The 12,619-nt window shown below is 35.4% G+C and overlaps 1 protein-coding gene across 1 annotated transcript in view; it reads right to left on the bottom strand.

Moving 5' to 3' along the window:
• Positions 1-12,619, bottom strand: part of CCDC88A (coiled-coil domain containing 88A) — a 116,920-nt gene that overhangs the window by 22,714 nt on the left and 81,587 nt on the right. The window contains exons 18-21 of the mRNA XM_068966069.1: positions 9,864-10,028; positions 2,852-3,013; positions 1,451-1,728; positions 1,071-1,214 (exon numbers count right to left, since the gene is read on the bottom strand). Of these exons, the coding sequence (XP_068822170.1) occupies positions 1,071-1,214; positions 1,451-1,728; positions 2,852-3,013; positions 9,864-10,028 (749 nt within the window). The remainder of the gene's footprint in view (positions 1-1,070; positions 1,215-1,450; positions 1,729-2,851; positions 3,014-9,863; positions 10,029-12,619) is intronic.

The following is a 12,619-nucleotide window of genomic DNA, read 5'->3' as shown; positions in this document are numbered from 1 at the left end:
TTCTCTGGAGACTCATCATTTACGTATACAATTAGATTCTGGAAGGTCTACTCAAGTTCACAAACTGCCCCAGTTTGAATTCCAACAAGAAAAAAGGTTACGTTCAAGATGGGATTTCCAGAGTAAATGCATTCCCCAATGTTCTACGTGTAATAATAACTGTGTCCTTATACCCTATAACTTGTCACAATTTGGTCTTCCATTGTTTATACTATACAAATACATGCTCCTTGATTTTAGCTTGGTGTTAAGATTATTAAAGTTCAAATCCATCAGTATAGAATTTCTATCTGTAACAACTAAATTAAAAACTACTGAGTATGAAAATGGCTCGAGAAGCTTAGGGATTTTTTTTTAATAAAAGAAACGAAATAGATGTTTAATTCTAAAAATACACTACATTAAATTCATAACAATGATAATACCCATTTGAATTTTGTGTGCTTTTAGCACTTCACTAGGGCAATGTAAATACAGTAAACAAATGTGCAGATTGTTTAAATTTTTCAAAGGCTTCTAAAAATTTTTTGAAAATGTACCCTTATGAAGTAGGGTGATCACCAGTTGACAAGTTTTGATTTTGCCAAGGCTTTAAATTAAAAATTAACTGCCCCATGGTAACATGAGCCCATTAATATGTACGACAATTAAAAATAAGACTACAAAACCAGTTAGCTAGAAAATGACAAGGTCACTCACTTGTAGCAACTCTGAAAGACAAGAATTGTGATACCAGGCTAGTAGAAAGAAAGATATAAAAAATCAGGTCTCACTACATTCTTCCTCAATAAAGTATACAAATGCAATCAACATACAAAAATTTTGTTATATATTGTGGCTTAAAAACTTAAGTAGTTGAATAAATCAAAAGAGAAACAATCAGAGGAAGTTCAAGACTCACATTCTTGTCTGAATCACTTACAACTAGCTAAATGATGCTGTTGGGTAATTTACGCATTACACTGGGGTCTTTTTTAAAAATTCTAAGTTATGGGTAGTACTGCAAAGGGGTAATATACCCGTTGGATATAATGAACAAATACAAAATTACATATATACATATTTATTACCTATCATTTTCACCACAAAGCTTCTTGAATTCTGCAGCTACAGTCTCATGGTTTTTGTTTTTAAGCAGCATTTTTTCTTGTTCTGCTTTCAATGTTTTTTCCAAATCTTCCAACTGTCCTTTCTGTTTTAGTAACTGATTGTAACTGGAAAAAAAATATTATGCATTTGGTTTATAATATTTCCTTAGGAAAAAAAATTTAAGAAATAATGGAAATGAGTTTATTTTATAAATATCACATAAAGCATGTAAGTTTATATACATTTCCTATATAAATTATCTCAGACATGTTTAACATTTGAAATTTATTACATTATTCAATTCAAATTGTTTTCTTAAATTGGTTTTAAGGCAACAATACAAGAAAAGATGATAAATTACCGATCTTCAAGGTCTTTATGTTCCACCTCAAGATTTTTGTGGGCAGACTTTAGAGTTCCATGTTTAGCAATGAGAGTCTCATATTCTGAAGCCTGCCGTTCATGTAGAAGTTCCAGCTTTTCATGATCTTTGACCAGAGAATCATAGAGAGATTTCAGATCTTCTCGCTCTTTGATTACAGATTCATTTTCATTTTCTAAGGAAGACTGCTGGATTAAGAGTTGTGCATTCTGGTTCATAAGTGAGGTACTTTGGGAATTAAGCGTGGAATTTTCAACCTACAAGAATGCCAGACATCAGAAAAATAGTTCATTTATAATTCTTTTAAAATAAAAGAATGTTAACTTTAGGAAGCACTAAATAAATCACAGCACATATATTCATATTATACTAAGAAAATTTGGATTTTAGATCCCAAAAAGGCAGGCTACCATTTAATTTGATTTTTGGTAGGTGTTACATATTTTTTGAGTTGAATTATTTTAAATGAAGGTCATCAGCAACAATTCCATAAGAGTAAAAAATTTTAAATGCCAGTTTATCAGTTTATAGAAGTTGACAGTTGATAGAGCTGAAAAACTACTTGTGAAACTCGACTGGTAATTTTCTCAAGTCTAAATTAAACCAGGGCTTTCCAGGTGGCTCAGTGGTAAAGTATCCACCTGCCAATGTAAGAGATGCAGGAGACATGGGTTCAATCCTTGGGTTCAGAAGATCCCTTGGAAAAGGAAATGGCAACCCACTGCAGTATTCTTGCCTGGTTAAACCCCATGGACAGAGGCGCCTGGTAGGCTATAGTCCATGGGGGTCACAAAAGAGTCACGCACAACTTAGCAACTGAACAACTAAATCAAATCAGTATATTCTTTTTCATTTGGAAAGAGTTATACAAAGAACTTTTAGGTTCAGAGGGGGAACAATTCCACTTTTTAAGAGATTTCAGAGAGTTGTACTTTCCCCCACCTGACTGCTCTATTTGAAAAGACACTGGTGGTATTAATTGCAAGATGGATCCTTTGAATTAAGGGTAAGTTTAAAGACAAAATTTTCATGCTGTTATTTTCCAATAACCTAACTGATATGTTGCAGTAATACTTTAAAACAAGGGTTTCTACCTGATTAATTATAATTAACTTGTTGAAATGGGTGAAAGGCCATAAAGTCAATGTAAATGAAATTTTTATTTAATGAATAAATTTATTACTTAATTTAGACACTGACATTTTAAAAATGCTGATATCCAAAAATTTGGCATAGTACTATATAAAAATATTTTATCTTCAACTAGTTGTTAAATTAAATTCACTCACTAAGAAACAATGTTACTTATGTCTATTCATCCTTATTTTAAAGCATAATTCAAGAGTTTTGTTGCATATCCCCACAATATTACATTACAACCTGAAGCTTGGCATTCTGTGTTTGAAGAGTGGTATTCTGCTCCTGTAATGATACTGTCTGCCTCTGAAGTGCAAGAATCTGAGCCTGCAAATTACTGTTCTGTGTTTCAAGTTGCTTCAGTTGAGTTTTCAATGCTTGCTTCTCTGCTTGCAGTGTAGCATTCTGAATACAGAAAATACATATTAAAAATAAAAGCAGCATCAAACATATTTCTGTTTAACAGATACTAGAATGTTATACAAGTGTTCATTACCATGATAATCCAAAAAATCTCAACAACCTTAAAAGAGAAAAAGACAAAACATTTCCCCTGTAACCCAAATTGTAAAAAGATACTTAATCTAGGAAAGAAAGCAATACTAAAACCTTAATACTACTGTGTCTGTGTTCTGCCTGTTTTAGGATGTCCAAAGAACAACATATTCCATTATAAGTATATTTATTAACACAGAAAGCTAGAATGGGATTGTCAGTTCTGTGATTTTTATGCTACTCAAAAGTGCCCAGAGCAAACAGGGCTGTGTCTAGCCGAGAGACAGTGAACCTTTTTCTAACTCCCCAGAGGCAAATACCTATATACACATACACAAATATGTAGTGGTCCCTGGGGTAGCAGCAAAATTAAGTGTTTTACAAACACAATTATTTAGAAGAGAGGTAGGAACAATCTTAACCATCTGTTTAAAAAATTTAGTACATAATAGACCTAACAGATGTTACATATATTTCTCCAGTGTTTTTTTTTCATGGTAGAACACACTTACTACAACTATTTTAGCTATATGACTTCTGGAATGAATCCAAATAAAACATACTATTTTCAATTTTCCTAATATATAGGATCATATTTCAATTTTATAATTAAATGGTTGAATTACCATGCAAATCATTATATTTAAAATGTGATGCTTGTTATAAATATTTATTTTCAGGATTATTTCTAAATAAAAACTCATTTAAAAATTAGCATCAAAAAGTATAAACAAAGAATTCTCTGGAAAATCAAAATAAAACTTTAATATACAAGGCCAGAATTTATATATAATTGCAACATGCAAAAAAGATTACAACTGATTTACAACAGATCATCTTTATCATTATTTTATATTATTGGACAATGACAACATTCACTTTATAGGCTTTCAAGTCATATATACTACATGTCATACATAAAAGTTAAATCATGATTTAATTGATATTATACTATGAAATCAAAGGTGAGAAAGAAAAATGCTTTAAAATGAATGTTGACATTGTACTTCTCTTTTGTTCATCTGATCACAAAGGGTAAAAAAAGTTTACACTAGAAAAATAATATGGAATCTGTTCAGTTGTTAAGTTGCTCAGTCGTGTCCAACTCTTTGCGACCCCATGAATCACAGCACGCCAGGCCTCCCTGTTCATCACCAACTCCCGGAGTTCACTCAAACTCATGTCCATCGAGTCGGTGATGCCATCCAGCCATCTCATCCTCTGTTGTCTCCTTCTTCTCCTGCCCCCAATCCCTCCCAGCATCAGGGTCTTTTTCCAATGAGTCAACTCTTCGCATGAGGTGGCCAAAGTACTGGAGTTTCAGCTTTAGCATCAGTCCTTCCAATGAACACCCAGGACTGATTTCCTTCAGAATGGACTAGTTGGATCTCCTTGCAGTCCAAGGGACTCTTAAGAGTCTTTTCCAACACGACAGTTCAAAAGCATCAATTCTTTGGCACTCAGCTTTCTTCACAGTCCAACTCTCACATCCATACATGACCACTGGAAAAACCATAGCCTTGACTAGACAGACCTTTGTTGGCAAAATAATGTCTCTGCTTTTCAATATGCTATCTAGGTTGGTCACAACTTTTCTTCCAAGGAGTAAGCGTCTTTTAATTCATGGCTGCAATCACCATCTACAGTGATTTTGGAGCACCCCAAAATAAAGTCTGATACTGTTTCCACTGTTTCCCCACCTATTTCCCATGAAGTGATGGGACCAGATGCCATGATCTTCATTTTCTGAATGTTGAGCTTTAAGCCAACTTTTTCCCTCTCCTCTTTCACTTTCATCAAGAGGCTTTTTAGTTCCCCTTCACTTTCTGCCGTAAGGGTGGTGTCATCTGCATATATGAGGTTATTGATATTTCTCCTGGAAATCTTGATTCCAGCTTTTGCTTCTTCCATCCCAGCGTTTCTCATGATGTACTCTGCATAGAAGTTAAATAAGCAGGGTGACAATATACAGCCTTGACATACTCCTTTTTCTATTTGGAACCAGTCTGTTGTTCCATGTCCAGTTTTAACTGTTGCTTCCTGACCTGCATACAGGTTTCTCAAGAGGCAGGTCAGGTGGTCTGGTATTCCCATCTCTTGAAGAACTTGCCTCAGATTCTTGTGATCCACACAGTCAAAGGCTTTGGCATAGTCAATAAAGCAGAAACAGATGTTTTTCTGGAACTCTCTTGCTTTTTCCATGATCCAGCAGATGTTGGCAATTTGATCTCTGGTTCCTCTGCCTTTTCTAAAACCAGCTTGAACATCAGGAAGTTCATGGTTTACGTACTGCTGAAGCCTGGCTTGGAGAATTTTGAGCATTACTTTACTAGTGTGTGATATGAGTGCAACTGTGTGGTAGTTTGAGCATTCTTTGGCATTGCCTTTCTTTGGGATTGGAATGAAAACTGACCTTTTCCAGTCCTGTGGCCACTGCTGAGTTTTCCAAATTGCTGGAGTATTGAGTGTAGCACTTTCTTATATACCATTCTGATATAACAAAAAGGTGCACCATTTTCCACTTATATATGTGAGATATATAAGTATATTCACTTATACTGTTATAGTTCAGCTCTTCAGAAACCAAAATGTAAAAGCTCTAACGAGTCTGGGTATCCTTAATAAGAAAAACTCCTACAGTCTATAATGAATAGAAGCGATAACTGAGAGTAGATAGGGTATCTAAGAACAAGAAAAGGCTTACAATGGAAAAGGATGCAGTTAACAAACATACGTACTAGCAAATCAGCAAAAATTATCAGTCTAATATAGGGTAGCCATCTTTATAAACCCATTATCTAAATGAGTACAATATGTCAACCAGGTAATTTCTCTCCAGTGGAAGTTTATAGATGAAGTAAGTGGGAAAAGAGATTCATCTTATAGAATATAACACACCAAGTTTTCTGAAATGTAATTTTTAATCTAAGTGATTGATATATAAACATATATGACTGAATAATGAAACATGAATTTTCATATGTAGCTAATACATAAAAAGGATATAAAATAGCTCACTAATAATTTAAAACACACAAATTAAAATATTTTCTATCACTTAAATAGAAATTACAAGGTTGGTAATACCCAATGTCAATCTGGAATAACAGATATTCTATTAGTGGAACTGAAAATTCACTTTTTTGAAAAGCTTTTACAACAGTATCAATTAAAATTAACTACACACACAGAAATATCTCTCTATATATGCTCTTTGACCTGTCGGTTCTACTGTCAGCAATTTACTACCCTAGGAACTTCCCTGGCAGTCCACTGTTAAGACTCTGCCAGCCCAATGTAGGGGGTGCAGGTTCGATTCCTGGTTGGGGAACTAAGACCTCACATGCTGTGGATCCAAAAAAGTTAGGGCTTTCAAGGTGGTGGTAGTGGTAAAGAACCCGCCTGCCAATGCAAGAGATATATTAAGAGACTCAGGTTTGATCCCTTGGTCCAGAAGATCCTCTGAAGGAGGGAATGGCAACCCCCTCCAGTTTAGAGAAGGCAATGGCAACCCATTCCAGTACTCTTGCCTGGAAAGTCCCATGGACGGAGCAGCCTGGTAGGCTGCAGTCCATGGGGTCGCTGAGGGTTGGACACAACTGAGCCACTTCACTTTCACTTTTCACTTTCATAAAGCACTGGAGAAGGAAATGGCAACCCACTCCAGTGTTCTTGCCTGGAGAATCCCAGGGACAGGGGAGCCTGATGGGCTGCCGTCTATGGGGTTGCACAGAGTTGGACACGACTGAAGCGACTTAGCAGCAGCAGCCAGTATTCTTGCCTGGAGAATCCAACAGACAGAGGTGCCTGGAGGGCTGTTGTCCATAGGGTCGCAGAACATGTTAGGGCTTCCCAGGTGGCGCTAGTGGTAAGGAACCTGCCCGCCAATGTAGGAGACTTAAGAGATGCGGATTCAATCCCTGGATCAGCAAGGGATTCCCCTGGAGGAGGAAATGACAACCCACTCCAGTATTCGGCTGGATTTGGTCCACAGGGTCACAAAGAGTTGGACACAATAGAAGAGAATCAGGATGCAGAAACGTTATAACATGGATTTTCAGGGAAGCAAAATCTGAAAAATAACTTAAATGTCCGCTGATATGGAATTTATTTAAATAAATTATGGTAATATATACACAATGGAACAGTATGTGTTCATTAAATAAAATTATATAGCTCCATATATGCTAAAATAGATCTAAGATAAAATAATTGAAAAATGGAAATAAGGTCTCAAAAATGTAAAACTAAAAGAAATAAAACTTCTATAAATAGATAACTCACAAACATTTTTCTGGAAATATAAAACAGTTTTCAGTGATTATTTTTGGATGAAAAAGTAGAAATCAGTAGTGTAAGAGATTTAACTTCTGTCTTCATGGCTTAGTTTTCAATAAACAAATTAGAAAACAATAAAACCAAAGTTGGCTTAAAGCTCAACATTCAGAAAACTAAAATCATGGCATCCGTCCCATCACTTCATGGCCAATAGATGGGGAAACAGTGGAAACAGTGGTTGACTGTATTTATTTTTCCAAAATCACTGCAGATGGTGACTATAGCCAAATTAAAAGACGCTTACTCCTTGGAAGGAAAGTTATGACCAACCTAGACAGCATATTCAAAAGCAGAGACATTACTTTGTCCACAAAGATCCATCTCATCAAGGCTATGGTTTTTCCAGTAGTCATGTATGGATGTGAGAGTTGGACTATAAAGAAAGCTGAGCACAGAAGAATTGATGTTTTTGAACTGTGGTGTTGGAGAAGACTCTTGAGAATCCCTTGGACTGGAAGGAGATCCAACCAGTCCATCCTAAAGGAGATCAGTCCTGAGTGTTCATTGGTAGGACTGATGTTAAAACTGAAACTTCGATACGTCGGCCATCTGATGCGAAGAGCTGACTCATTTGAAAAGACCCTGATGCTGGGAAAGATTGAAGGCAGGAGGAGGAGATGACAGAGGATGAGATGGTTGGATGGCATCACTGACTCCATGGAGATGAGTTTGAGTAAACTCTGGGAGTTGGTGTTGGACAGGGAGGCCTGGCTTGCTGTGGTCCACGGGGTCGTGAAGAGCAACTGAACTGAACTGAACTGGACCACAACTCTTTTACTTGTTAGCACATTAAGTTTCTTTAGGCTCACTCATCTTTGAAGAATAAATGGTTGCTGAATTATTTTCTACAGTAAATATTTAATAAATAAATAGTGCATACTTAGTGCATATTTAGTGCATATTTATTAAGAATCTGCTATCTACCAAGCATTGTTTTACACAGAGAAGGCACAGTGATGTAAAAGAAAGACAAGCTACCTGTGTTCAGGGAGCTTTTTATAGCCAAACAGTAAATCAGTGAATACTAAGAATTAATTGGTAAAAAGTTCCATGAAGAAACTAAGCAAGGCAGTGGTGTGAGAATAAATGGTTTTAGGTTGGGGACGACTGCTTCAGTGGAGAAGGGGTCAGGGAAAACCCCCTATAGATGACATGTGATGTGAGTCCTGAATGTTGACAGAAGCCTGTCACGTGTTCCAGCTAGGGCAAGCAAACAGAAAGGCCCTGAAAGAGGAATAAACAGAAAATGCCAATATGACTAGAATTAATTTGCTTATTAAGTGCCAGTCACTGTTCTGTTTTCCACATATTAACAGATACTAATATTATCCTCAGATTAATAAATAAGGTAGGTAGAAGACTAATATGGTATAAGGCTAGAGATACAGGCAGGGAAATGTCAAATAGGATCTTATGGATATAGTAAAAAGTATGAAGTGCAAGTTAAAGTGTTAATTCATCTGTGTCTGACTTCGCGATCCCATGGACTGTATGTAGCCCACCAGGCTCCTCTGTCCTTGGAGTTGGTAGTCATTCCCTTTCCCAGGGGATCTTCCCGACCCAGGGATTGAATCTGGGTCTCCAGCACTGCAGACCTATTCTTTACCTCTGAGTCACCAGGGATTTCATTATTAATAAAATGGGAAAACACTGAAGATTTTAAGCAGGAAAATGACATGACCTGGATTATGTTTTAAAAATAACTCTAGGGTTTCCTTGGCGGTCCAGTGGTTAAGAATCCACCTTGCTGCAATGTAGGGGACACTGGTTTGGTCCCTGGTTTGGGAAGTTCCCACATGCCACAGGGCAACTAAGCCCAAGAGCTGCAACTACTAAGCCCACGTGCAGCAACTACTGAAGCCTGCAAGCCCTAGAGCCCATGCTCCACAACAAGAGATGCCACTGCAGTGAGAAGCCCACACACCGCATCTAGAGAGCAGCTCCCACTCTCTGCAACTAGAGAAAGCCCATGAGCAGCAACAAAGATCCAGTACAGCCAAAAATAAATAAATAAAAAACCTCACAAATTATTTTTAAAAAACTCTAGGTTACTACATTGAGAATGGGTCAGTTTGGGCAAGAAGTGAAAGGGGCAGGCCGGTTAGGATGATACTCTTTTTTAACAGGCCAGATGAGGGGTAAGGGTAACTTAGACTAGAGTGTTAGCACCAGAGGCAGAGAGAAATAGATGAGTTTGCATTCTATTTACATGACAGAGTTGACAAAGCTTGCTGATGGGCTTACATGACGATGATGAAGAAAAAAATATTAAATTGTTCTTAATACTATACTTAATACTATAAAACAAACTGATCAAGAAAGTATAAAATGAACAAAACTACAAAACCAGATTAGATAAACTTTGTTATATACTCAGTGATCCTTTACTTCTAAAAAACTTTTTTCCTTCTAAAATACTTACATTTCTTTCAACTTCAATTAATCTGTCTTTAACTTTCAGAAGCTCTCTAGTTGTTTCTTGACTTTCTCGCTCCCACTTGTTGTCTTCACCAGCAGCTGGAGGAGAGCTCTGAACCATTCTTTCCTCATCCTGTCTCTGTTTGAGAGCCTCATAATTCTTTTTCACCTAAAATATTATTTTAAAATATCTTTTAAAATTGAAGTATAGTTGATTTATAATACTGTTTTCATTTATTTAAAAAGGGAGAAAACATACCACCAACCAAGGTTATATTTATCATAATTAAACTCCACAACGGTCTGGTGAATGTGAGAGACAGTTTATTTAAAAATATAATAATATATACAATTACCATTATTATCATGATCACAATTTATGCATTGTAAGTGCAAATGTTTTCCTCTAGAAATATTAATATACCCTGCTTAAGTGTCATGTTGCTATTATTTTGTAATTTCAGATCCTTTGCTTATGATGAAAATATCACTGAAGAATAGATGAATACAGACTTGTTGCTAAGTACTAACAATTGTTTTTACAGCTATTTATAATTGGTTTAGAGATTTCAGAGATCTCCATGTCAAGAACAAAAACTTGACACATGTATTAATTCCCCTTAAAAAGAATAACTGAAGCTGAGGAAGTACCTATCTATGTATGATCTTTTTAAAAGGATTTTGTTGCCTGGAATGTCCTGTTAGTAAATAAATGACTTCTTTATACAGATACTGACCCACATAAAATTACTATTTTTCATTTTATAAAGAGTGAGCAATCCAAGGATATTATCTTATCCAGGGTTTTCTGGTATGATTATAACCAAATCCTACTTTAACAGAGCAAAGTCAAAACTAACAAATTGGTCATCATCCAAAATTAATGATTAACTAAATTGTTCTCTCCTAGGAAATGATTATCATAAATTTCTAACTTAAACCCAAACTTTCTATTAAGACAAGGATACAGATGTTTAAAATAATTCAATGTCTAATGCAACCTCAAGAAAGCTTTATGGCTCAAACTTTGCTACTACTACTGAGTTAGACAATAATGATGTGAGATTATAGAAAATAAGATGCCAAGATAAGAGTGTCACTTAAATTTTGGCAAATGATCGAACAGATATTCTGAGATCCTGATTTTCCACTTAAAAAAAAAATACTTCTGACACCCTAATAATATAGATGGATAACATAATTTCCAGTCTATTTTACATTAATTTCTCACAGGCTCTTTTTTCAAGGCTTGTAATAGTTATGGACATATGTCATTATTAAGAAGGGGACATGAGAATAAAACTCAGAACCTCTCATTTTCAGTCCACTGTTCTGTAAGTTTCAAAAATGGTCCTTTACCTTATATATTATTAATCAGAATCATTAATTTATGTTCATATTGAAAATGACATTTTCCATCAGGGTTTTTCAGAGACAGTGTACTGGTGGGTGTTGCCTTATCTAATTTATTAATTTAAATAAATTAAATGCCTTTTAATTGGGATGTACAGACCATTCACATTTAATGTGATGACTGACATGGTTTGGTTTAAAATTGTTATCTTGCTATTTATTTTCCATTTGTCCAACCTGTAGTTTGTTCTTTTTTCTTTTTCTGCCTTTATTTGGATTTTCTGATTCTATGTAATCTCCTTTGCTGCCATTTAGTTGTGCTTCTTTGTCATACTATTTTAGTGGTTACTTTATACTTATTACTCATATTTAGCTTTCATAGTCTATGTTAACTATGAAAAAACTAGAACAGTATAATTAATTAATCACATATTGAAAACTAGAACAGTATAATTTCAGTTGAATGCATGTTTATGGCAGAAAACTAGTTCAATAATAATAATTTGGAAATCTTCCACTTCCAAATGGCTGAAAGTGGAAGACAATCTCTAACTTTTAGACTTGAAACACATCATATACCAACCCATACTCAAACCCATTTATTTCCTGGCTTAGTAGCTTCATGAAATTGACTTTATTTGCAATATAGTGATACTGCATAAAGGACAAAAATTCAGAAAAAGAAAGATGACTAATGAAATGTGGTAACAAGTTTTACTTTATATTTTTTGGACAACACTTTATGCTGACTAAACAAAGTTCTAAAATTCCTTCTGTAACAAAAAACGTTCTGTGTTAATGTCTGACAAACACCAGCAATGATGGTATGGGCAAATGAGGAACCAATCCTTTTCCTCTCCTGTATAAGAAATTAATCTTTGGGTAACTTTCTCTGGAAACCTGATAAAACTACAATGTTACATGCTACCAGTCAAGAAAAATGACTTCTGATTGGTAAATTGTATTTGTACTACAAGAACTATAAATACCTAATAAGAAGCTACATCTTTGGACTTTTCTGAGTATAGGAACTCTTAAATCGTAAGACTGTGAAGATCTTAAATCCATGCATTTGGAGATGTTGCAAGGGATGATGACTGGTATTAAGCATGACGTCCCAAAGCCAGAGAAGCTTTCACACCCAATGTGAATCTTGTCTTCTTGCATCTGAACTATCATATAGTGAGAAGACGACTCTCAGACAAATATGTGAAGAGGGACACCAGATTGTGCCCTACTATTAGCTTATACTTCCTATAGTGCTCTGAATTGAATGGTTCTAAATGTAGCCTATAATAAGCTTGTCAGCCTGAATGTTTGGTTGACTGTAAAACCACTCCAGGTATGACTACAGAGCTAATAAAAGGGAGTAAAAGGCAGATCATGATTCTACCATTCTACTAAACA

This window comes from Capricornis sumatraensis, chromosome 1 (genome assembly GCF_032405125.1).
Source record: "Capricornis sumatraensis isolate serow.1 chromosome 1, serow.2, whole genome shotgun sequence".
NCBI classification, from domain to species: domain Eukaryota; kingdom Metazoa; phylum Chordata; class Mammalia; order Artiodactyla; family Bovidae; genus Capricornis; species Capricornis sumatraensis.
This window is presented reverse-complemented; position numbering and strand designations above follow the sequence as displayed.